The sequence below is a fragment of the Zygosaccharomyces rouxii genome (assembly GCF_000026365.1).
Source record: "Zygosaccharomyces rouxii strain CBS732 chromosome D complete sequence".
In the NCBI taxonomy this organism is placed as follows: Eukaryota; Fungi; Ascomycota; class Saccharomycetes; order Saccharomycetales; family Saccharomycetaceae; genus Zygosaccharomyces; species Zygosaccharomyces rouxii.
This window is the reverse complement of record NC_012993.1, coordinates 1,301,155-1,326,590: the sequence shown is the minus strand read 5'-3', so window position 1 is coordinate 1,326,590 and position 25,436 is coordinate 1,301,155. Positions and strand designations below refer to the sequence as shown.

The 25,436-nt window shown below is 38.9% G+C and overlaps 13 protein-coding genes across 13 annotated transcripts; 8 read left to right on the top strand and 5 right to left on the bottom strand.

Annotated features, from left to right (window-relative positions):
- Positions 1-157: 157 nt before the first annotated feature.
- ULP2 (SUMO protease ULP2) lies at positions 158-3,286 on the bottom strand (the record flags this gene model as incomplete). Its single annotated transcript, XM_002497075.1, has 1 exon — positions 158-3,286. One exon carries the CDS (start codon positions 3,284-3,286, stop codon positions 158-160), a length of 3,129 nt encoding a protein of 1,042 aa, XP_002497120.1.
- A 584-nt stretch (positions 3,287-3,870) lies between these two features.
- On the top strand, positions 3,871-5,094 carry TIM44 (protein translocase subunit TIM44; the record flags this gene model as incomplete). Its single annotated transcript, XM_002497074.1, has 1 exon — positions 3,871-5,094. One exon carries the CDS (start codon positions 3,871-3,873, stop codon positions 5,092-5,094), a length of 1,224 nt encoding a protein of 407 aa, XP_002497119.1.
- Positions 5,095-5,159: 65 nt separating this feature from the next.
- ZYRO0D15818g (uncharacterized protein) lies at positions 5,160-5,516 on the bottom strand (the record flags this gene model as incomplete). Its single annotated transcript, XM_002497073.1, has 1 exon — positions 5,160-5,516. One exon carries the CDS (start codon positions 5,514-5,516, stop codon positions 5,160-5,162), a length of 357 nt encoding a protein of 118 aa, XP_002497118.1.
- A 196-nt stretch (positions 5,517-5,712) lies between these two features.
- RPB3 (DNA-directed RNA polymerase II core subunit RPB3) lies at positions 5,713-6,639 on the top strand (the record flags this gene model as incomplete). The annotated part of the gene is made up of 1 exon (XM_002497072.1): positions 5,713-6,639. One exon carries the CDS (start codon positions 5,713-5,715, stop codon positions 6,637-6,639), a length of 927 nt encoding a protein of 308 aa, XP_002497117.1.
- A 62-nt stretch (positions 6,640-6,701) lies between these two features.
- Positions 6,702-7,475, bottom strand: HIS6 (1-(5-phosphoribosyl)-5- ((5-phosphoribosylamino)methylideneamino)imidazole-4-carboxamide isomerase HIS6; the record flags this gene model as incomplete). Its single annotated transcript, XM_002497071.1, has 1 exon — positions 6,702-7,475. The coding sequence occupies one exon, from the start codon at positions 7,473-7,475 to the stop codon at positions 6,702-6,704; it is 774 nt and encodes a 257-aa protein (XP_002497116.1).
- Positions 7,476-7,629: 154 nt separating this feature from the next.
- Positions 7,630-8,541, top strand: FAF1 (Faf1p; the record flags this gene model as incomplete). The annotated part of the gene is made up of 1 exon (XM_002497070.1): positions 7,630-8,541. One exon carries the CDS (start codon positions 7,630-7,632, stop codon positions 8,539-8,541), a length of 912 nt encoding a protein of 303 aa, XP_002497115.1.
- Positions 8,542-8,974: 433 nt separating this feature from the next.
- PHO4 (phosphate-sensing transcription factor PHO4) lies at positions 8,975-10,426 on the top strand (the record flags this gene model as incomplete). Its single annotated transcript, XM_002497069.1, has 1 exon — positions 8,975-10,426. One exon carries the CDS (start codon positions 8,975-8,977, stop codon positions 10,424-10,426), a length of 1,452 nt encoding a protein of 483 aa, XP_002497114.1.
- A 538-nt stretch (positions 10,427-10,964) lies between these two features.
- QCR6 (ubiquinol--cytochrome-c reductase subunit 6) lies at positions 10,965-11,372 on the top strand (the record flags this gene model as incomplete). The annotated part of the gene is made up of 1 exon (XM_002497068.1): positions 10,965-11,372. One exon carries the CDS (start codon positions 10,965-10,967, stop codon positions 11,370-11,372), a length of 408 nt encoding a protein of 135 aa, XP_002497113.1.
- A 1,186-nt stretch (positions 11,373-12,558) lies between these two features.
- On the top strand, positions 12,559-13,572 carry RRT5 (Rrt5p; the record flags this gene model as incomplete). The annotated part of the gene is made up of 1 exon (XM_002497067.1): positions 12,559-13,572. The coding sequence occupies one exon, from the start codon at positions 12,559-12,561 to the stop codon at positions 13,570-13,572; it is 1,014 nt and encodes a 337-aa protein (XP_002497112.1).
- A 522-nt stretch (positions 13,573-14,094) lies between these two features.
- ZYRO0D15664g (60S ribosomal protein uL2) lies at positions 14,095-14,859 on the top strand (the record flags this gene model as incomplete). The annotated part of the gene is made up of 1 exon (XM_002497066.1): positions 14,095-14,859. The coding sequence occupies one exon, from the start codon at positions 14,095-14,097 to the stop codon at positions 14,857-14,859; it is 765 nt and encodes a 254-aa protein (XP_002497111.1).
- A 516-nt stretch (positions 14,860-15,375) lies between these two features.
- SMC2 (condensin subunit SMC2) lies at positions 15,376-18,888 on the top strand (the record flags this gene model as incomplete). Its single annotated transcript, XM_002497065.1, has 1 exon — positions 15,376-18,888. The coding sequence occupies one exon, from the start codon at positions 15,376-15,378 to the stop codon at positions 18,886-18,888; it is 3,513 nt and encodes a 1,170-aa protein (XP_002497110.1).
- Positions 18,889-18,971: 83 nt separating this feature from the next.
- On the bottom strand, positions 18,972-22,085 carry MET10 (sulfite reductase subunit alpha; the record flags this gene model as incomplete). Its single annotated transcript, XM_002497064.1, has 1 exon — positions 18,972-22,085. One exon carries the CDS (start codon positions 22,083-22,085, stop codon positions 18,972-18,974), a length of 3,114 nt encoding a protein of 1,037 aa, XP_002497109.1.
- A 222-nt stretch (positions 22,086-22,307) lies between these two features.
- On the bottom strand, positions 22,308-25,013 carry VID28 (glucose-induced degradation complex subunit VID28; the record flags this gene model as incomplete). The annotated part of the gene is made up of 1 exon (XM_002497063.1): positions 22,308-25,013. One exon carries the CDS (start codon positions 25,011-25,013, stop codon positions 22,308-22,310), a length of 2,706 nt encoding a protein of 901 aa, XP_002497108.1.
- Between the last annotated feature and the right edge of the window lie 423 nt (positions 25,014-25,436).

Below are 25,436 nucleotides of genomic sequence, written 5' to 3'. Positions count from 1 at the left end.
GATTGTCTCATCGTCAATATTTTTTGTTAATATTAAGTCAATATTTTCTGTTACTATTAAGTTAATGCTAATTAAAGAGATTTTCTAAAAAATATGGAGGGTACTCCTTTCCGAAAATGTAAAGTACTATATATGCTGCTCACTTTTATATCAAAACTCATTTCTTTTCTTCCGATGATATTGCTTGTACATCATTTTGAGAAATTATGACTGCGTTAGATGGTTCGTCACCAACGCGATTGACGTTGTGGATATCGTTTTCCAAAATGTTTCTAGAGCTATTGACAAGAACAGGACGCAATTGTCTTTTATTAGGCCGATTTAAAAACATACCAACATCTTTAGTTTGACTAATATTATCATTCAATTCCCTTTCAAACTCTTGTTGTAAATGACTCAACTTATCATCTTTACCGACAAGTTCAGACTTGGTCCCACCAACTAGATTGACATCGCTATCTTGATCTAGATCAGAAATAAGGGCTTTTTCACTGGAGGAAGATGGAGATGATCTCTCACCATAAAAATGATTCGTAGTTACAGGTAACTTCTTACCATAAGGCATTTCATTGGTGAGGATCACCGGAGAAGCAGAACTTTTAAGAGAAGTAGAGCTTGCCCTACGACGTTCTTCTTGGTCAGATTCATGCACATCGACGAAACTGCTGTGTTTCGGTGATAATATAGTTTCACGAGGTTTATAACCAAAGGAAGGCGCCCTTCTTTTCAATGGTGAATCACCAAAGTAGGGAGAACTGAGTCCATCCGAATTTTTCCTATTGTTCTCATCTGGTCTCTCTCCAATTGGGGAGCTTTCCAACACATGACGCTGGGGAGAAGAATGTTTAGAATGGTAAACCATCCTATCTCTATCAATGCTGATTTTATCATCCTTGCTCTTTGCTAAATCTTTTTCTTGGACATCGTTAGCTGGAGTGGGCGAATTCTCTAATGATTTCTTTACAGCAGACTTCGGGGACAATCGTTGATCAGGAGCTACTTCTACCAAGTCTTTTGATGGTCCCTGATCAGTACTTTCTTTCTCATTCTGTGGGAAATTCTCTATTATTTCGATGTCTCCGTCATCTTCATCCTCATTTTTTAGACCACTATCTTCTTCTGGAATGTATTCGTTTCTCTCTTTCATCAACTCTATCTGTTTTTTCTGTAGATCCCATAATACATTTCTAAGATCTTTCCTTGCCCCAGAACGAGAAGCTCTATCAAAATATTCATTGACTACCCTAGTGGATTGCTTATTTCTTATCTTTGTCATTCTCCACATATCCATTGTAGCCTTCGGATCTTCAAAGAATTTCTTGGTATTGAGGATAACATGAACCCCGCAATCGCTCATATTTGGTTGTTGAGGGACCATGCAAGTTTTCATCTTAATCAGAGTTTTATCAATATCCATTGAATACTTGTCCTTGGCATAAGCCATTAAAAACTCCTTTATTGGATCAATTTCTCTAGTGTGTGTCTGCCTTAATGAATCAAACGTGAGTATCGTTACAATAGGCGTACTCACGGAAATTTCATCATCTTCTACCTTCCCAGATCCAGCATTTGGATTCTTGCCATCATTTGCCTGCAAAAAATGACTAACCGTATCCAAACCTTTAAAATGATTGTACAAGACATTCAAATTGGTAATAATGCAACCAAACCAATGATAACTGTTATTAATCGGCACCACGACATATTTCTTCTTGAAAAGATCACAATTGTTCACCCATTTTTTCACGTTCCCATAATAGTTACTAGGATCACTAACCAATTTGGTATAAAAGAAAGATGACATTATATGAACTTCATCCCTTTTCACTATTCCCCTTTCAATTGAATTTTCCACATAATACTTGGTGAAAAAATCCAAAATGCTATCATTAATCCAATCATGATTGTAAAGACATCTAAAATCTTGATTCGTTATCGTATATTTGGACCCGTCTTCAAATTTATGGCGTAATTTTGGTTTGAAAATCTCTGGTGTTTCAAAATCTTTTTCAGAATCCAAATCCCAAAGCGTACTTTGCTTCAGTGCGGGACTTCGACTCTTGGTCCTATCAGATCTTCTCACCCCTTCCGAAGGATCTTTCTTTTGTTCCGTTTCTACTTTTTCTACCTTTTCACCGGGTGAGGACAAATCTGTAGTGTTATCAGTAGTATTAGTGTGCTCTGTATTAGAATGATAAAAATCTTTGGCAGATACTTTTGGTAGGGGAGGCTCATCTAAATCATGGACTACAGGGGTTCTCGGTACATGTATCTTGTGACTAGCTGAGGAGGCATATTGTGATAACCTTTTCTGAGGTCCCAATGATGAGAAATTCTTTTTATCCAAAAAATTCCTTTTAGATTTTAATCTCTCCACAGCATCATCTGAAGATATCGTAAAAACCGATCTTTTACAATCCTGAATAGCAATTTCATTTAATTTTTTAACCACTAAAGCTCTACCTTCCATCGTCTTAGTTTGAATACTTTGATTCGCAGTAACAGTATTCTTAACTTTATTAATTCTACTATCTTTACCTTCCATGTCACTCATCCACAATAACAATTTCGTCTGTATACGTCCCACCTTGGATTTGATATCCATATCTATAAATCTCAGATCTTTCAAAACCATTGCCATGCAAGTGCTATCTTTATCAAAGATTACCATTTCACAATCACGCAAAAGTTCCAATTGAGAATTTTTAATTTCAAAATTTCGATGGGTAAAATTGACTCTAGGTCCCTGTGAATCATTATGGAATATCATAAGGCATTGATTCTTTTCATCCATCTGTTTCCTTATATCAACAGTTCTCAAAACACCAGATGTTGTCACCTTAAGTGCAGTTGCCGCTACTCCATTGAATCCATGTTTAATCTCATCTTCTGCAGGTGATGCAAATAATAACCCATTGGCCCTTTTAATGCTACGTCTCAAAGGCGTGGTCTCTTCCAAAGTTTCAAAATCTTGATGTTGAGCTTGATCTTCTTCTTGATTCTGGTCTTCTTTTCCCTCTTTATTTTCTGCAGCTCTTTCAAACGTTTCGCTATCATCTCCTAGGGGCAAGAAATCCCTAGTTGACGAATGATTCAATTCCTCTACCACTCGAGGATCTTTTCTAAATTCTCTGTACCTTCTAGGAGATCCTGAACCATTCAAATCTACGCTTGGATATGTATCACCATTATTCTCATGACTATGTCTATCGTCTTTGGTACCACCATGGGACTGAATCGTATTGATCGGCAAAAGACCTTGGATCCTCCGTCTTTTATTCGACATGAGAGATCCTCAAAAGTCAGATTTGAACCTCTCTTACAATTTTTTAACTAGCAGAAATAATATTGAATATGGATAGACTGAAAACCAGAGGTCTCTGAAATGATTTCTCTATGTGATGAGTTTAACATGAACCATCTGTAAATTTTTTGAACCTTCATCCCAATTTCAATGCTCTTGAGCATCAAACTGTACGGACACCGATCGTTTAAACCAAAGGGGGCATAAAAGTACTCAAAAAACGAAAGGAAGTCTCTTCAAATTGGTATCAATAGATGCGGAACATTCCAAGGAATCTATAGATGCTTTCAGGAATTGAAAACGACCACATTTAACCTCATCTTGCTCTTGTCAAAATCCGAATCAACTTTTTCACCGCTTGCAAGATGCAAAAATTTTCAAACATTGGACGAACAAAGTTTAACTTTAACCAGAGTTAAAACCATCAAAAGAAGACTTGTAAAAAGGGTCAAGGAACTCGATTCGAGAGTTATCAGAGATTTTCACTAGTTTCTGCTAGTTTGGTTTTACTGTGCAGGTGCAGTATTATTTCTTCCTTCTTCCGGCCACCTATAAGATAATATAACATGTACAAGGGAATAGTAACACAGAGGTCAGTTGCACTCTTTTCGACTTCATCTAGGTCTTTACAAGGTCGTAGTCCACTTCAGATTTTCCGTGATACTTTCAAGAAAGAATGGGAGAAGTCTCAAGAGCTACAAGAGAATATTAAAACATTACAGGATGCATCTGGACGTTTAGGTGATTCTGAAGGTGTGAAAAGAGCCAGAGAAGCTTATTTAAGAGCTCAAAAAGGATCTACCATCGTTGGTAAAACTCTACAAAAGACTGGTGAAACGGTTGAAGGTATTGCTAGCAAGGCATGGGAATCGGAGATTGCCAAATCTACTAGAAGTGCAGCATCTGCAACCGCTAAAAAACTAGATAAGAGTTTTGAACCAGTGAGGAATACCAAAATTTACAAGGATGTTTCAGAAGTCATGGAAGATGCAGACACATCTCGTTATGGTGGATTTTTAACGAAAGAACAGAGAAAAATAAAGCGTGAAAGAGAAATTGCATCTGGTAAAAGAGCCAGAGCCATTAGAAGTAACGAAGAAGCAGGTACCGCTTTGGTGGCCACAAACATCGAAGCTAAGGAATCTTTAGGTAAAAAAGTGGAAGATTTTAGAGAAAAGACCTTTATTGGTCGTGCTATTCAACAATTGAAAGTAAGACTTTGGAACGAAAATGAAAATCCTCTAATTGTAATTTTAAGAAAGATCACTAATAAGGTTGGTGGATTTTTTGCTGAAACCGAGACTGCTAAAGTTATCGGACAGTTCAAATTGTTAGATCCATCGTTTACCAGTGAAGGTTTTACTAGACAATTGAGAGATTATGTCATCCCTGAAGTTTTGGAAGCTTACGCTAAAGGTGATGAGAAAACATTGAAAAAATGGTTTAGTGAAGCTCCATTTAACGTTTATGCAGCTCAACAAAAGTTCTTCAGGGATCAAAAATTGTTTGCCGACAGTCGTATCTTAGATATTAGAGGTGTGGATATCGTTAGTGCCAAATTGTTGCCACCACAAGATATCCCAGTTCTAATTGTTGGTTGCAGAGCTCAAGAGATTCAATTGTACAGAAGTATAAAGTCTGGTGAGGTGGCAGCAGGTCACGAATCTAACATTTTAATGAGTTCGTACGCAATGGTCTTTACTAGAGATCCTGAAAACGTGGAAGATGAAGAGACTGAAGGGTGGAGAATCATTGAATTCGTTCGTGGTGGTTCCAGACAATTTACCTGAATTCGAAGCTACATCATAAACAATTTTTTTCCTTCTGTAAATAATATTGTATGTCATGTAATTTCCTATACTTGCTTCTTTTTAATTAGATCAGTACCCAGTACCGTCCTATAGATAAAAGTACCGAATTTTCTACCGTTTTGAATCACGCTTCTTAACCAAGGTTTCATCGTGATTAGAAGACTAGTCCATAAGAGACCTTGAACGAGAGGCATAAATATAACGTCTCTTGCCACTACTTTACAAACCACATAACTATTAATTTTAACAGGCTGGTTCTTTTGCAATTGATTAATCACTAGCGGGTCTTCAACCCCCATCTTTTTCCATTGTAGAGTTCTCTGCTTTTCAGCTTCTCGATTTAATGCTCTTTTAAATGTGCTCTCAAACCTTGTGTCAGGTATAGGATACAATCCGCTCATATTATCAGAGACGATCTATTTGCTAGTAATCTAGTCCAATCGATCCCAAAATCCGTTTTCTGTGATTTACGTCTTTTCGTTCCTTTAGGCAGCATTTCTTATGTTAAGCACTTTTTTCAAATCAAGTTCAACATGTACTCAAAGTTCACCAGACTTTAAGTGTAATCGAGGGTGAAAAGAATTCAAGTGGCAGAAAATGAGTGAAGAAGGACCCCAAGTTAAGATTAGAGAGGCTACCAGGGAGAATGTGGACTTCATTTTATCACATGTAGAGCTTGCCATGGCTAACTCGCTAAGGCGAGTGATGATTGCAGAAATTCCCACTCTAGCCATAGATTCTGTAGAAGTGGAAACCAATACAAGTGTTCTTGCGGACGAATTTATTGCCCACAGACTGGGGCTGATTCCATTACAGAGTACGGATATTGAGCAACTGGAGTACTGTCGTGATTGTTTCTGTGAAGACCATTGTGATAAATGTTCAGTCGTCCTAACGTTACAAGCTATTGGTGAAAGTGAAAGTACAACAAATGTCTATGCAAAGGATTTAGTTATTGTTTCCAACTTGATGGGACGTAATCTAGGTCATCCAATAATTCAAGATAAGGAGGGAAATGGTGTTTTAATCTGTAAACTGAGAAAGGGTCAAGAATTAACACTAAAATGTGTGGCAAAGAAAGGTATCGCTAAAGAACACGCTAAATGGGGACCATCAGCAGCTATAGAATTTGAGTACGATCCTTGGAATAAATTGAAGCACACGGAATATTGGCATGAACAGGATCCTGCTAAGGAGTGGCCATTATCGAAAAATAGTGAATACGAAGATCCACCAAATGAAGGCGAACCATTTGATTATAGGGCAACAGCCAATACCTTTTACATGAATGTAGAATCTGTTGGATCTTTAAGCACTGACCAAGTAGTCTTACGTGGTATTGATACTTTGCAGAAGAAAGTTGCCTCCATTTTACTTGCATTAACGCAAATGGACCAAGACAAAGTTAATTTTGCAAGTGGTGCTCCAATGGGCGCAGTGGGTGATGGCGATACCATGATGAATGGTGATGACTATCCCTACGGTGCGACTGGAGGTTCTGGCGTCTATGACGATTCGTGGTGAATACCATGTTGTGTTGTATGTATACGTATATGTAGATAAAAGAAAAAAGAAAGCTCCAAGAATTAATGCGTTTTATTCCATTCGATGCAATCCTGAAACTTAACCAAGGATCCGCCAAAAATATCAAGAGAGCTACCAAAAGTTAGGTCAACCTTGCCCTTGCTCAATTTATCAACCAGCTGCAAATCTTGAACACTCTTAGCACCACCAGCATAAACTATCTTAACATCAAGATCTTCAGTCCACTGTGATAGCTGCGAGACCAATTCTTCATCAATTCCACGACAAAGACCTTCTACATCAGCGGCATGTATTAGAAACTCATCTGTGTACGCACTTAGAGATTTTAATGTTTCTCTGTTAAGTGGTAAATCCGTTAGAGTTTGCCATTTATTCATTGCGACTACCCAGCCGTCATTAACCCTTCTACAACTCAAATCGACAACTAACCTATTCCTACCACACAATTGTGAGATTTTTTTCAAATTATCCAATTGGAAATGTCCCTGTTTATCAAATAGCCAACTAGTAACTATAATTTTACTTGCGTATTCTAACCACTCCAGACAATTTGTGTCGTTAATGCCACCGCCAACTTGCAAAAACTTGGGTGCCGCCTGAAGAGCTAGTTTAGCAGCTTCGTCATTGTTGGGACCCAATTTGATTACATGGCATCCTGTAACGTTATACTTTTTGTAAAGTGAAGCATAATAGTCGGATTTATGCTTAGATACAAAATTAGTTCTTAGTGAATCATCCTTCTCCGTGAGAGTACCGCCAACAATTTGCTTAACCTCACCTCCATGCAAATCAATACAACCAGCAAATTTAGTCATTTTCTAGGATAGTAAGCTTGTATACCTGCCTGTCCGTATACCTTAACTGTATACATGTATGTAGGCGATGAGCGGAAATTTTTCAAATAAGCTCATCTCATCTCATTTCTACTAACAAATAGTAATAGTATTGGGAAAGAATACCGTCGAAAAGATGTCTGACGATTACGCCAAAATGCTTGAGCAGCAACGAAGAGCCTTTGAAGCTCAGTTTGGCTCGTTAGAATCAATGGGATTCGAAGACAAGACCAAAAATATTGACAACGAATCAAGCGATGAGGAAAGTTCAAGTCAAGAAAGTTTCAAAGGATTTAGTGAAAAAGAGGATGAGAGTGATGAGGAACTAGAGGAAGAAGAAGAAGAAGAAGATGATGATGACGAGGAAAATCTCGAAGGCGATAAGTATACCCCCTCCGTTACCAGATCCGCTCCTAAAGTGATTAAATTCCAAGATCCCAGCGGCACCTATGAACCACCATCAAAAAAAGAACAGAAACTGCTACGAAGTGGTAAACCTCTGAGGGATACACCATTGAACAATAAGGATTCAAAGCCCGAGTCTGATTCAGACTCCGACCTCGAACATCAAAATATAAAGAATGACGTTGAACTTCAGAAGTTTTTACACGAATCACACCTGCTGAGTGCGTTGGATCCATCAACTGAACCTAATGCCCAAATTCATGGTAAATCCAGAGCTAGAGCACTTGAAATGCATTTAAACCATCTATCTACAACCAACGGGAATTCTCCGAAGTTAGAGAAAGTGCCTATGCATGTGCGTAAGGGTATGATTAACAAACATCTACACAAAATCCAGAGACATGAAGAAGAGGCCAAGGACGCTGGTATCATTCTGTCAAGAACTAAGAAGGGACAATTTCGGAGAATTGAGTCTACCTATAAGAACGACATCGAACGTCGTATCGGTACTACTATTAAAACCAAGGAAAAGCAGCGGAAAGCCCGCAGACAGAGAGGACTTAAAGTACAAAGTGTTGGTAAATCTACTCGTCATGGTCTGAAGATTTCTCCTAAGGATATCGACCGTATAAGTAAAAGCTAGTCCGAATCACGTGGAATTATTTATCACCATGCTATGGAGAAGTCAAAGACTTTCAACAAGTAGCTTATAGAGAAAAGAGAGAAACGTGGTCATCAATACATAGATTATCTAACGGGAAATGAATTAATAGCATGACCCGAATACGCGTCAAGGAATTTTTCAGTCATCCAGGGTCTGACAAAAAAAAGAGACATAGTTCTCCATTCTTTTTGACATATTTGTTACTGTATGTATAGTTGTATCTCATTGTACTTGTAATTGTAACTTTAGTATATAGTCGTGCTGAGAGTGCTACATAGTGACTGTACGGCTTACCTTATCATTAGGCGGCGCGGACTATATAACAAAAACATCACAAGAGAAAGGAAGAGAAGAGGGAGGATAGAAATTTCTAGTGTAGAATAGCTTTAGCCACAGTCTCTGAAGTCAAATAATGGAGACTAAGGGTCCATCTGAAGGATACACAACCGATATACATCCAGCAAAGAGCATATTAGACCAAGTTGATGACTATTTAAACGAGAAACATGATTCACAGGGGAAAGTAGAATGGCAGTCCATGCAAGTGGATTTAGACCAACTGTCACATACGCTGTTCGAGAATAGAAATGACAACCAACAACAACAGCAGCAGCAGCAGCAGCAAGTACAACTGGGTCAAGGTCATGTAAGGCCCGATATGGTTTTTTCACCGATGGGGTCACCAATGGTAGTTCCTAATCATCCCAGCAGCGTAAGTGCTAACGCTACTCCATTTCTAGGTGGTAGTGCGTGCTCGAATTCAAATTCGAATACTCCATTTCTAGGTGCTAGTAGTGGCGGATTCAAGACAAAGAAGAATAGTAATAGAAATGTTAATAGCCAGTTCTCTCCGTTGACCTCTCCTGCATTAGTTGCATCGGATCAGCAGCAAATGTTGAACTTTGCCCTGCCTGAATCGAGCGTATCGAGAAGAACGGCGTCAACTACTTCTGTGAGAGGTAAAAGAGTTCCGGTTAATAGCGCATCGAGTAAAGTGGTCAAAAACAGTCCAAATTTAACATCAAGAAGACGCTATTCATCGGAGTATTTGAAAAACTGTAATAGTAATAATTCATGGGACGATTTAATATTTAAATTACCAGAAAATGGCTTACCGTTAAATCATATCAACCAGAACCACCACCAGGCACCAGCGGGTGAAGAATATCCATCGCCCGATGCTGGTGTACCGTCTTCGCCAGAATCAAAAGTGACCCCGGCTACTCTAATGAATTATCCAAAGGTAATTTTACCCTCAAACAGACCAAGGAGCGGCAGTCCTGATAAATCACAGTCACCAGACGGCACGTTGGAAACTGACCTGACTAATGGAAATAATGATCACAATAACAATAGCAATGATAATAACAACAACAACGGTAATGATAATGGTAGTAAAATTTGGCGTGCGACGGAATCACCCGTCATCAGACCAAGGCACAGTGTTAGTCAATCAAGGCCACAAGTTCGTAATTCGCAGTTATCAACTGCAAATTCTAATTCAACGTCATCATCATCATCGGTAGCGGCAGCAACTGCGGCTGCAGTCACAGCAGAGCCGCCAAGACAAGAAGGTATTCACCGTGTGAGAAGTAAGACAAGTCGATCTTCGAGTGTAAGTCTCAATGGGAATGCGCCTGGTGCTGCTAGCCCCGGTGAGGAAGACGAATACAGTAAGCGTGAAGTACATAAGGTGGCGGAACAAGGTAGAAGGAACAGGTTAAATTTTGCTCTGGCAGAATTAAATGCACTACTCCCGCCAGAAATAAAGGATGCTGTTAGTATTCCATCCAAAGCCACAACAGTGGAACTGGCGTGTACTTATATCAAGCAATTACTGGAGCAAACACGTGAGAAGCACTAGATGCGGTGATTAATGATGTTTTATTGATTATTTTATTTTATTCCTCTTTTGTTTAATAAATGGGATTAAGTATGACATTTGTAATATTAGCGCTTATTATATTATAGTACAGTAGGAGAGACAGGCGGTTAAACACGCTCGTACATAGCGACCAAAAGCACATGACCGGGGACAGCGGAACAAGACCAAAATTCGACATACCAGAAGGTGGATATTAGAGGATTATAAATGGGGTAGTGTGAACGTTAGTTCTGCGATTCTACTACTGTATTATGTACTTTGAGCTACACGTGAATATCACGCTTTATTCTCTTCTTGAACCAATGAAATTGCTGGAAAACAATTTCGCTTCCCGCTTATTTTTTTTTTCCAGCATAACAAGAAATTAGGAAAACTGACGAAACAACTCTGGATGCTCAAACCAAAATTTTAGAAGGAGCTATAGCTAATTGATTATAGTCGTATTCAACCAAGGCGGGCTTACATACGGTTTTCTCCCTCCCAATTCCTTTTCCTCAACAATAATAGTTTTATAGTGATGATTAGCGCCATTACGGAATATTTGGAAGAATTGAAAGAATCCTTTACACCAACTGTTGCCAGAGCAGAAGACGAAGAAGAAGGTGGTGAAGAAGAAGGTGGTGACAGCGAAGGTGGTGACGACGAGGAAGAAGATGAAGACGAAGAAGACGAAGACGAAGAAGACGAAGACGAAGAAGAAGGAGGCGATCCATTGGATTCTCTAAGAGATGAATGCGCAAATACTCCAGAAGGTAAAGAATTGACTCACCACTTTATGGAATGTGTTGAAAGAGTTCACAAGGCCGAAGAGCAGCCAGGTTACGAAGATGCTGAGTACAAAGAAGACTGTGTTGAAGAATTCTTCCATTTGACTCACTATGTTGACAACTGTGCTGCACCAAGACTATTCAGCAAGTTGAAATAAGCCATGTGAATAAAAGATAAGATTCAAGATAAACCGATTCCAAGAAAAAAAAAACAAAACAAAATCAAAAGTGATTATTTAAAGAGAAAACGATTAGATGACAGGAGGAAAGACCAGACGTATTCTTTCATTATTATTATTACTATTATCACTCGATGCATATTCATTAGGACGTCTTTCTATGTAAATTGCCGATAATTTATTTATTCATTACTATTATTCGTCGATCAATTTCTACAATATCAAGTAGATCTAATCAGATCAGTACTAAAATCCGATATCAGCGTCTATCGCTCCTACTGTGTGTATCTGTAGTCGAGACAAAGTCACGTGTACACAAGATCACATGTTAAATGTCGAGTGACGTGCATCCGTACATCCAAGTATATACATCTGTACACCATCGAAGTTTTGAAAAGAAAAATATTTCAATTTTTTTTTCAGTGCACGGATCCAAACAGACTCAATGAAATTTTGTCCATCGCCATGCAATCGACCACAGGCATGGCATTGGTAGCATAGTCTCAAGCGAAAATTAGTATAGGATACTCTACATAGTAGCAGTCGTCCCTTTTTACTACATCAAGGTCTTGACGACTAGACAGAAAACCAAGTGAACCAAAATGGCTAAGTCGAAGAACCATACGAACCACAACCAAGCTAAGAAGGCTCACAAGAACGGTATCAAGAAGCCTAAGACCTTCAAGTACCCTTCTCTAAAGGGTGTGGACCCAAAGTTTAGAAGAAACCACAAGCACGCTTTGCACGGTACTGCTAGAGCTTTGGCCGCTGCTAAGAACTAAGTTAGCGGTTAATCTTTAGGGGGAAAGTCGATCTTCTTGTGTAAAGGTATATCAATAGCATATATAATTTTTTTTCTCTTTTAAAGTGTTTGTGTTAGTTGAATAAACCTAACTGTTTGAAATTGTCTTCGATATTCTCATATTACTATTGTTATTGTTATTTTTATTGTTCTTATTGTGTAAAAAATGTATTACATTGGTTTTTGTGCCATGCGTCAGTAATTCGTGAAATTGGTCCAGGGAAATAGATATAATAAATAATAAGGACAATGATAGTATTGAAAATATAAATAAAGACAACTGGATATTATTTTATATTCAAAAAATATTCATAGGACAATCACTATTATTGTTCTGGGTACTTCGACATAATAAAAGAAGGAATGTCTGCCAACAGAGTTTACGTATCTAATTTAAATTTCAATACTACAGAGGATGAATTATTGGAACATTTTAAAGAGTTCCAAGTGATCTCAGTACTTATCCCCAGCCAAACGGTGCGCTTCTTTAGAAACAATCAAGTGCGCCCCCTGGGTATTGGTTATGCCGAGTTTCCAAATCCTGAGAAAGCCCAAGAAGCCATTGAATCGTTAAATGGCCAACTCTTTAAGGATAGAGAATTAAGATTGAAACCATACGTACCTTATTCTCCTGAAAGGGTCTCTAGAAAAGTAGGTAAATCGAGAACATTCTCTAAATTGAGAAGAAGTAGAAAGGAATCTGGAGATGTTTTAATTTCTGCATCTGGACCTTTTAATGAAGATCTAGCCGCTCAAGGTGATAGTACCTCTCCTGAAGCGGTTCCCGAGGCATCCAATGAATCTTCACCTCATGAACACAGAGAAGGCGACCAAGAGAGAAATTCCGAAGCCGCTGGCGGCAACGACGGAACCAATGTGACTAATCCTGGGAATGCTGCTGCTTCAACTACAGCAGCCAATGCCTCTAGCTCTCTTTCACCTCAAGAGATGGCCTATTCTAACGATACTCTTTATCTGGGTTATTTACCTAAAGATGTCGATGACATTGAAATTCGTGATCATTTAGATAGTTATTATCCCAATGAAATTTGGATCTTTAGAACAAGACCAAAGGGTAAACATTTACAATTACATCGTCACTTTATGGCTGCATTGGTTACCGTAAAGACTAGGGAGAATTTAGATGATGTGGTGGCGGCACTATCAAAGAAGAAGTTTAATGGTAAAAAGATTACTATCAGAAAAGCTCGTCTCAGTAAACTGAAGGAAGTACAAAGTATGGCTGACTCACCACCTACTGAACAATTAGATGTTGATGCTATATCACAATCAAAATTACAAGCCCAATTACAAGAAGCTACAGAAAATACTCAACAACTGGAACAAATCCCACAAAGTCAAAAGGTGACTGCTTAAAGAAATCACATAGATGTTATAGCTAGAATTGTATATGACGTATAGATATAAAACGAGAAAAACAAATATATGCATAGAAGCTTCGGAAATGCCCGCGATTTACATTTCCATACATGAAGTTTTCTTTTTTTCAAAACAAAAATAAATTAGAAAAAAAATGACGCGCCTCGTGAAGCGCGATCCCTTTGTGTGACTGTTACACCCATACATTTATTGTTTGGAAAATGATTTTTGCCTTTTGATTTTGCGTCGGTTCTCCAAGCGAGGGGTGGCGCGGATGGTATGGTTAGGCGGACTGCGCAGAGGACTCTCCGCCCAGTCCTCCTCCGTCTAGGCAGAGCTTCTCTCCCGAACCTCTCCTCCCAGTGCCGGAGGGAGAGAGAGAGACCACTCACTCTGCAATCACCCACGCTTACTCACGGCGGAAGGGCAGTTGATGACATTTTGAAAAATAATTGGATTAACGTAAGACAAAATATAGCTACCTTAGCAGACCCAAGAGAACCATAAGATCAGCAAGCAATGGGTAGAGTTATTCGTAACCAGAGAAAGGGTGCTGGCTCCATTTTCACCTCTCACACCAGATTGAGACAAGGTGCCGCTAAATTGAGAACTTTGGACTATGCTGAACGTCATGGTTACATCCGTGGTATCGTGAAGCAAATTGTTCACGATGCTGGTAGAGGTGCCCCATTGGCTAAGGTTGTCTTCCGTGACCCATACAGATACAAGTTGCGTGAAGAAATCTTCATTGCCAACGAAGGTGTTCACACCGGTCAATTCATCTACGCTGGTAAGAAGGCTTCTTTGAACGTTGGTAACATTTTGCCATTGTCTTCTCTACCAGAAGGTACCATCGTTTCTAACGTGGAAGAAAAACCAGGTGACAGAGGTTCTTTGGCTAGAGCTTCTGGTGGTTATGTTATCATCATTGGTCACAACCACGATGACGGTAAGACCAGAGTTAGATTACCATCTGGTGCTAAGAAGATCATCTCTTCTGGTGCTAGAGGTGTCGTCGGTGTCGTTGCCGGTGGTGGTAGAACCGATAAGCCATTGTTGAAGGCTGGTCGTGCTTACCACAAATACAGAGTTAAGAGAAACTCTTGGCCAAAGACTCGTGGTGTTGCCATGAACCCTGTTGATCACCCTCACGGTGGTGGTAACCATCAACACATTGGTAAGGCCTCTACCATCTCCAGAGGTGCCGTTTCTGGTCAAAAGGCTGGTTTGATTGCTGCTAGAAGAACCGGTTTGTTGCGTGGTTCTCAAAAGACTCAAGACTAGATTATATAAAAATATGGTTATACTCATATTGTCATTTTGTATCTAAACGGTTTCAGAAATTTAATTAATCGAACGAGCTAGTTTTGGGCTTTGGGATACCTTCTATTAAAACATTCCAAATATGAAGCTTATTGTTGATGTACTATGTAGATGAATGAAAAAACTAGAAATGTTCACATATATGCGTCTTCTTTTGGTGATTAACACTTGTTAAAGTAGTTTTGAATGCTATAAGTATTATCTCTTGCCTCTCAGCGGCTAATTTCCAATATTCTGGAATTTTATATTCATACCATTATTACCAAAGGGGTGTTACCCGGAGTGCAGATATCACATGATACATATGTGCTCTTAACGTTAGTTACCATAAAGAATAGTTTACATCTAAATGGGTGCGATGACCAGTAAGTCTTTAACCACCGCCAATCGGTATAATCTATTGATCTAGAGTGGTTAAGTGGCATTAAAGGTGCAGCTTTCTTTAAACACCTACCCTTTTCTCCCATCTGAGGGGAAATGAAGATTGAAGAGCTAATTATCGATGGATTTAAATCCTATGCGACTAGAACAGTTATATCTGATTGGGATCCTCAATTCAATGCAATCACGGGTTTAAATGGTTCCGGGAAATCCAATGTCTTGGATGCAATCTGCTTTGTTTTAGGTATTGCATCGATGTCGACCGTCAGGGCATCATCATTGCAAGATCTTATCTATAAGAGAGGTCAAGCGGGTGTAACCAAGGCAAGCGTTACGATTGTATTCAGTAATTTAGATCCCAAATGCTCACCGATAGGGTTTGAAAACTCTCCAAAATTATCTGTCACTAGGCAGATCATATTAGGAGGAACTTCCAAATACTTGATCAATGGGCATAGAGCTCCACAGCAATCTGTACTACAATTATTTCAATCGGTGCAATTAAACATTAACAATCCAAATTTTCTCATTATGCAGGGTAAAATTACCAAAGTCTTGAATATGAAACCTTCAGAGATTTTATCATTGATAGAAGAAGCAGCAGGTACCAAGATGTTTGAAGATAGAAAGGGAAAGGCAGAACGTACTATGGGTAAAAAGGAATTGAAATTAAAGGAGAACAGAACTCTATTGCAAGAGGAAATCGAACCACAGTTGGAGAAGCTGCGAAATGAAAAGAGAATTTTCCTAGAGTTTCAAGAAATTCAAACCGATTTAGAGAAAATACAAAGAATAGTTCTAGCTTATGAATATCATTCTTTGGTTGGCAAACAAAGTTCGATCAAGGAAACATTGGATACAGGTGAAAGCCGTATGGCTGAGCTTCACGGTTTGATTAGCAAGACAGGAGAAGAAGTAATGCATTTGACTGAAGACCTAAATCGGATCAATTATGAAAAACAAAAGGAATTGGACAGTGATGGAAAATTAGGAAAGTTGGAAAAACAAGAAAGTACTCTTATGAATAATTTATCAAGGCTTCGTGCATCGTTTGACATCTGTGTGGAAAACATTAATGAGACCGCGAAGAATTTGGAATCTACGAAGGCAAATATCAAAACCAACAAAGGGAAATTAGAAGAAAAATCCGAAGCCTGGAAGAATATGGAAGCAGAATACCGGCACCTCAACAAGAAGGGGAAGGAGTTAAAAGAGTCACACAGTAAAAAATCAGAGCTGTTGTCCACTCTTCAGACGGGTATTTCCTCTGTCGGTACCACAGGTGGTGGTTATACTGAACAGTTAGCCGCTACGAAGGGAAATTTACAAGAGGCTGAAATTGTTGTACAAAAATCTCGTTTGAAAATTGAGCATTTGAATAAGGAACTGCATGCCAATAAACCTAAATTGGAAAAGGCCAGGATGGATAACGAAGAAGGTTTGAACCAGATCAAAAAGCACAAATCAATTCAGGATACATTTACAGAGGAATTGAATAGATATGGTTACGATCCATCTGTTGTAAAGGAATTGAGACAAAAAGAATATTCTATGCGACAAGAATTACACAACGTGGGGAGAGAAACAGAATATCTACGAAGAAGTGTGGCTAACATTGAATTCAACTATACAATGCCTAGCGAGAAATTTGATCCAAATTCAGTCAAGGGTGTTGCAGCCCAACTTTTCACTCTAAGTGAAAATAATTACGATAGTGCATTGGCACTTCAAGTTTGTGCAGGTGGTCGACTATTCAACGTAATTGTGGATGATCAAAATACGGCTTCACAGTTATTGGAAAGGGGTAAATTGAGGAAGCGTGTCACAATAATTCCTCTTAACAAAATTGCGACTAGGGTTATAAATTCAGAAAGTCTAAAATTAGCGAAACAACTGGCACCAGGTAAGGTTCAACTGGCACTTAACCTAGTTGGTTACGAAGAAGAGGTATCCAAAGCGATGGAGTACATTTTCGGTAATAGTTTGGTTTGCAATGATGCCGAAACTGCCAAGAGATTAACTTTCCACCCTCAAATACGCACCAGAAGTATCACTCAACAGGGTGATGTTTATGATCCAGAAGGTACTTTATCAGGGGGAAGTCGCAACAATAAGAGTACTTTGTTAGTTGATATACAAAAGTATAACTCGGCGGCTAAGAGAATGAAAGTTTTGGAAGATGAGTTACTTGTAATTTCTAACAAACTGAAAGAACAAGAATCGGCATCCGCCAAAACCAAAGAAATACAGAATAAGCTGAATCTGGTTTCTCATAAATTAAGCATCTTCCAAAGAACCTTGAATGAAAATCCTGCGACTCAAATTATCAAGAGGAATGATGATTTAACGAGGCAGATTAGGGAGTGTGAGGAAGAAATAGAGCAAAAGCAATCGTATATGTCACAATTACAGGATGAAATTCGAAAAATTCAAGACGACATGGAGGAATTCAATAACGATAAGGGAACTAAATTGGAGAAACTAAAGAAGGAAATTGACAGTCTTACCAAAGAAATTGGAAAACTTGATAGCATAACAGATAAAAAATATGATCTCTACCAGAACTTGCAGCTGGAGACTGAGCAGTTAACTTCTGAGATCTCCTCAGATGAAGACGCTCTAGAACATATGAATACCTCTCTCGACAATTTTCAGAACCAAAAGAAAAGCTTGATTGCTGAACTTGAACATGCGGAGCATACACTAGCGGATGTGCATTCCGAAGTTGATGAGGAGAAGAAACGTTTGGTTGATATTGATGAAGAACTAAAAGAATTAAACGGCCTTATCCATGCTAAAGCAGAAAAGAAATCTTCCCTGGAGTTAGAATTGCAGCAATTGAAAAATGATATTACTAAATTTCAAAACAGTACTAGTGGCATTGAACAAAGTATAAGTCAACTTCTTGAAGGTCATAGCTGGCTTATGGATGAAGCAGTAGTATCAGGTATCATACAACAAAATCCGAATATCAATTTGCACCGATATAGAGATCGCGAAGGGTTCTTAAAAGAGAGATATGATAACTTGAAGAGAAAAGTTAATATCAATATCATGAGCATGATAGAAAATGTGGAGAAAAAGGAGACTGCATTGAAAACAATGATTCGAACAATTGAAAAGGATAAGGAAAAGATCCAAGAAACTATCTTCAAGTTGAACGAATACAAGAAAGAAACACTAGTAAATACATGGAAGAAAGTTACAGTTGATTTTGGTGAAGTGGTAGCAGATTTATTACCTAATGCTTTTGCAAAGTTAGTACCATGTGAGGGAAAAGAAGTTACTGAGGGACTTGAAGTTAAAGTTAAATTGGGAGGAATTTGGAAAGAAAGTTTGGTGGAATTATCTGGTGGTCAAAGATCACTTATTGCACTTTCACTAATTATGGCCCTTTTGCAATTTAGACCGGCTCCAATGTACATCCTAGATGAAGTAGATGCGGCCTTGGATTTGAGTCATACTCAAAATATCGGGCATCTCATCAAGACGAGATTTAAGGGATCTCAATTTATCGTCGTATCTTTGAAGGAAGGTATGTTCTCCAATGCGAATAGAGTGTTCAGGACGAGATTCCAAGACGGTACTTCCGTAGTTAGCATTATGTAAAATGAACGGTTTAAACGACCATCATAGTTTTTTTCTTTTTAAATACTAATACAAATCGTTTTATTATAGATTGATAGAGTTATTCAATACACTTCTAGGATGTACCTGGAATCCTCCTTCAGATCCTCAATGGCTGCACCTAAGTCTACCTTAACGCCTCTCTCTTCAGCGTCGGCAGCAATGATCTTCTGCAGCGCGTTGGTGATATCGGGTACAGGCCATGTAGGACCACATAGGTAGAAAGAACCTACCTTGTCAATCATGGCGGTCTTTAGATCCTTCAGACTCTCCACAATACGGTCTTGGATGTAAATCTTTTGAGGTTGGTCTCTTGAGAATGCAGCACCAATATGGGTAATAATACCAGCATCCTTGTAAGCTTCCCAAATCTCACCATACAAGTATTCTTGTCTCTTGTGTCTAGAACCCAAGAACAAATAGACTTCACCAATGTCATACCCTTGTTGTTTTTGCCAAAACTTCTCTTCAACAATAGCCTTGAAGGGAGCTAAACCGGTACCTAGACCACTCATAATGACCGGTTGTTGTGGATTTGGTGGTAATTTCATGACTGATGGCTTGACACTAACAACCAATTCAGAACCAACTGGCAAATCTGACAAATATTTGGAGGCTTGACCGAATCTCTTTCTGCCTTTATTATCAATCCAGTCGACGACAACAATCAACAGGTGGACCTCATTGGGGTGAACCTTTTGAGAAGATGCAATAGAATATTCTCTTCTCTTCAATGGAGCTATTAGTTCAACCAAATCCACTAAGTTTGGTCTAGCGGATGGGAACATCTTCAAAATATCGACATAAGTGTAAAATTCCACTTCTTGAAAGTTCTTCAAATCCACAGCACCTACTGCAGTAACTAACTCTGCTAATCTTCTCTTTTCATCCGCGTCAGTAGCATAGCTGATTAAAGACTCGTAGAACCGCTTTGGGGGCTTACCAAAAATATCCAAGTTTTCAACGAATGCTTGCAAGACGGTTCTTGATTCCCAAACTTTGTTATCATCCTTGTTAGGGACGTGGATAACATCGTTTTCTTTCAAGCCATAGTATTCCAAAAATTCTTTAACTAAGGCTTCGTTGTTTCTACCATGTACACCAAGAGCTTCACCGATATCATAGGTCATACCAGTACCACTGATATCAAATTCGATGTGGAAAATGTATCTATCATAATCCTCTGGTGTAACACGTCTGTTCTCTTTAACCCTCACTACATAGTTCTTGGTTGGTTGATCAGGTCTCAAATCTGTTTTAACGCCGTAGGCTTCTTTAAACGTCAATTGCTTAGCTATTTCAGAGACAGAATGAGCCTCTGTAGTTGGTGCGTCTTCAACAGTAGTCGGGTTGGGAGTGAAAGAAGTTTCAGAGACAAAGATGGGTAAATCGTTGTTGCCATTGATAGAACCTCTTTCTTTTTGCTCCTCTGAATCTCTGAGGATATCTTCAAAGGCTTCAGTAGGCACTTCTCTAATGCCTTCTTCGAAAGCACTGTTGATAGTATCGGACAAAACAGAAGCTAATAATTCCACGTCAGGACCAGCAGAAGTCCAAACGCGGCGAACACTTTCAGCAGTGTCGAATCCATAAGCATATCTCCAAAAAGTGGCCTGGGAGACAAAAGACAAAGTACGACCCTTGGTTTCTTCTTTATCACCAATGGATGCAGCGTCAATAACGACAACCTTTATATTCTTAGAGTGAGCGGCTCTAAAGAATGCTTCGTTGATGCCCAAAGTCTTTACGTAGGTCTCACCCTTGTTTAAATCTTGGTCCTTTAGAGATTTCCTGGAGATTAGAATGATGGTACCATTCTCATCAACAGTGGCCACAACATCTAATCCATCCAAGATGGCAATATTTTCGACAAAGGCCAATTGAGCAGAATCTAAATTAGAGACTGTTGTCACTTCATGGTTTGGTGCAGTAGTGAACTGGGCTTGGAAAACACCAGCATTAGTGACGTTATCAAACTTTGTCCTCATGGAAATTGTCTGTTGGTCGACTAATGACAAGGCATGTACCAATCTCGAAGACAAATCGATGTTAGAGCTCTTATCACCAGCCCAGTACATAAATCTGTTAGCAGAGGATTGCTCAACACGTTGGAAACCCAAGACAAAGGATCCAATAATTTGATCCACTGCAGAGGGTGACCATACGAAATTTGGTTGGTAAATGTACTCAGAGACGCTAATACCTCTGCGAGCTTCGTAGAACAGAGATGCAGCAACATGGCTCTTCAAGACAGTTGGTGAAGAACCATCTAGGGATTGACTGATGACAACGACTTTCTTAACGGTTTTTGGCAGCAGAGCTACGAATTTTTCAGAATCAAATGGTAATGGAACTCTTACGGCCAAACGACCAATCTTCTGATCATCAGAAGTCAACGCATCATTGAACAATTGAGATTCTAGAGAACCATAGGTGACAAAGACGGTTTCAGCATCTTTACTACCACTGTATTCAAAATTTCCCAACTTCAAACCAGTCAAGTCACCGAAACTGTTTAAAACATCATCAAAGGAAGAATTTGAAGGCAAAATCTTTGCCAATTTAGACAATACTTCTTCTTGACCCACTTGCTCTCTAATCTGTGAAATCGTCCTAGAGTAGTTGGCACCATCGAATAGGTTCAAAGCACCTCCAGCAGGTCCAAAACTTGCCAACGCTGTAGCCAATAAAGCAACTGCTTGCACCTCATCAGAAGAAACAGGTGTCACCACTGGGAATCCCAATTGTCTGGCTGCATTCAAAGGAGTCACATAGTCGTTACCAATGGATGAAGTACCTTCATCGTAGCTCAGAGCGCCAATGTTAAACAAAAATTTAGCCGTACGGGTTGCAGATTGGAATGCATCGACGAAATATGGCAAAGCATAACCGGGAGCTACAATACCGACGGTTTCGTCAGTGTTTTGAGTGAATCCCAATGCGCTCAAACCAGCACCACTTCTCACATCCAATTCTTGGAAGAACACATCGTTGGAAAGCTTACCAACCCATTTCTTTAAACTAGCATCGAGCAAATCAGCATCAGAGAAAGTTTTGTAACTGAAGATGGTCTTCAAATTGTTGTATAGAACTGATGAAATGGCAGAAGCTGGAGTTCCAAATGGCGGAAGTCTCTTGGGATCTGTAGGCAACCCAAAAGGGTTCGTAGCGTAACTCATAGCCTTTGATTAGCTATCTTGGAAGATTCCTGATTAGCATCAAAGAATAGATTGGCCTTTTTATTATATATCTCTACCATTCTCATCTTAGATTTTTCATACTACTGCATCAAATCAGATTTTGTCATTCAGACTTGGGCAGCCACAACTGTGTCTCATGGAAAAAAGAAAAAAGGTGCTATCATGTGACTCCATTCGCACGTGATCTTTGATTTATTAATCCTATATATTGGTACCTTTCAAAAGAAGATCCATATGGTAAAGTAAAGTTCTTGCCTTCTCTCTAACCGATAGCGATTCATCGAAAATGTTCTGTTTGACCAGATCATACATCCCCATGTTGACCAGTTTGTTACATCTTTCGATGGCGGCCCTATTGGCATGGTGCGAAGCGGAATCTGTAGACATCGAATGATGAACGAATTCGTCATCATTGTCACTCGTATCACTTGTATCTTCGCCGTTTTCCTCTTGATCGTCTTCCTCTTCATCTTCTTCTTCATCGTCCATTAAAACCTTATCAATATCGTTGTTGCTGGAAAAAGGCGAATTCTGGTGAATAAGAGCCCTGGAATCTGATTCCTGCGAAGGTGTGTATCCCTCTAGCGCATAATGGGTATATCTGGAGATCATGGAGTTCCACAATAAATTGTTCAAAACCCATAGACTTGCTAGTTTCAATTTACTGTCATTGCTATAGCGAGAAACCCTCTGTGGGCTCTCGGATAAGATGTCATGAAGGATATTGAGAATTTCATCCTGTTCAATGACTAATTCCTTCTTGTTTTCATTGACAGCCGCTAGATTCACCAAGATGTATAAAATACCTTCCAGTGTTTTTCTTTGTACGATGTCCGTTGGATCCAACAGTTTCATCTTGCGCGCCAAATATTCAAATAGATAAGTACCCCCCACAGTTATTGGCTTCCCATCATTAGGATCACTCTCATAGTGTATATTTTTAAAATTTTCCAATAAGATATTTACGACTTTCCTTGAATTGCAAGTCAGATTTCTTATCAATTGGAAACACTGCTCTTGAACAGACCAACTAGAATCGTTAATATACTCTAAGATGGTAGACATCGGTATCTTTATGAGAAGATCCAGCTTCTCGGAATTTTGGCAGTTGTACATTAAATGTCTTAACACCCACAGAGCATTTGTTTCCACTTCATCGGTAGAAATACCTTCAAAGACATGGCGACGTTTCTCACTAGGCCAAGGTTGTTTCGAATTAAACAAGGGATCTGTCAAAATTTCACCGATGATTTCCACAATACCATTTTTTAACATGAATGATTGTAAATAAGAAAATTCCACGACAAAATTGCATATACCACCCAAAGTTATCCCCATGATACCGATCTCAGCCTTCAAAAAATCACGACCCGCAAATTCACACTCTTGGCATGTTTTGTAAGTAGTACGTAAAAGGTTTAACAGCAATTCTGCTAGACGATTCCTCTTTAAGGATGTTCTCAGTGCAGTTACACTGCGTGAGAATGATTTTAATAAAAGCAACCAGGCCATGGTAATCTCACTGTCATAAAGTGGAGGTAGCGATAAGGAATCATCGCCTTCTAGATGCATAATCAATTGTTTGTTAAGTAAGAATTCTTGGAGAAGGTTTAAATGCTTTTCCATTCCATTCTCCAGATGATGAATTAAAGGTTTTTCCTCTAACAGCAGAGACCTGTATAACTCATCAAATGCGCTAAGAGATGCACACAATCTAATGAATTTAGTCAGTGATCTTAACGTAGAATTATTTTGATATTTTAAAGAAAGGCATTGAGAGAAGAGTGTCAAAAGTCCATAAACGACGTTGGTCTTTGATAAAAATGAAATTACAGGATTGCTTAATGGCTCATGTCTGTGGTAGAGTTCGATTAAGGAATTTAATCTGTCGAATGGATCAAACCACCAAGGGAGTGACTGGTAATTGAAGGAATCCACCAAGTAGGGTAAAATTTGCTTAAGTCTTTGTTTCTGTTGCCAGACTTCGGGTTCATTCAAAAATGGGTAAATGAAGAAATCTAATGCACAACATTTCAAATCGATATCGCCACTTTTTAGGAGACTTGACACTACCATCTCAAAGCGTACTTGTTCCCACAGAGAATCCTTGTGCTCCTTACCATGTGGATAGAGGGATGAATAAAGAGCTAATCCCAGTGATAACAAATCTTTATCTAGAGGGTTGTCTATGTTAACGGCGTTTGGGATAGAACTGTTTAATTCTAATCCCTTATTACTCAGCGGGTCATATTTAACCGATGCTGCTGATGATTTAGAAGCCTTGACTCTTATAACGTACTTGAAATTGATATTCAATGCGTACTTTTCAGCCATTTCCGATAGTAAATTTTCCAAGGGCACCAATAGCTCCAAGTTAAACAACTGGTCTCGTTTTCCCATGTAAAGGAAGAACTTAAAAAGTTCGATCACACATTTTTTATCGTCTACAGTTGCCAGCTGATTTGAATTCCCTAAGCATCGGTATAAAAGACGAATTAAACCTTTTTGTAGCGCCTGCGCATGTGGATAGGAGCACGTCTCGTAATTCTCTAAGCAAAGGTTGATCAATCTAACATATTTGTAATTCGTTGTCGAATCATTAGCGGTAGTGGCTAACCCTTGCGGTAAACTCTTGATCTGATAAACTTTATCCACTGCGTCCACGAAGCACTGGCCCAATTCAATTCTAATGTTTTCCTCTAAATTCAAAACCATATTCAAAATGTCTAATTTCAAATTGTTTATATGAGAATCTGTTCCAAACTTCAGCAATCCATCAAATACATGTCGTTGAGAAGGTATTAATATCTGCACCTTTGCTAATTGGTCTCCTATCAAGACGTTACTCAATTTTTTTAAATCACCTCCTGATAATCCATCAGATATTATATGAGGAGCAAAAGCCATCTTTCCCTTTGTAAATTCCTTGAGCCATACGAATGGTATCTTTTAATGGGTTAGTTAGTCAAGGTGCATCATTTATTATCCCTTTGAACTTACAGAAACCAAGTCATAAAATACGTCGTAGGTAAGAGGTAAAGAGAGAAGTGAGACTATCGAGCTGGACTATATGCTTCTAGTTTCTCATAATGAGTTCTTGACGTTTTCAGGACCATTCGTATCAGGTCTAGTTTCTTATACCCGGGGTACTCAGTTCAGCGAGCGATTCCTTCAAGAGTAGTTTCTCTCGACAATAATCTTGATTTATAAGAGCTCTAAGCATACGTTCCAGTGTGTGTCCATGAATTGCATGGATTCAGGACCACCAAGAAAAAGTTCACTACGTGTTTCTTGGATATCCTTTATGACTACTCTATCTTGTTAAAATCA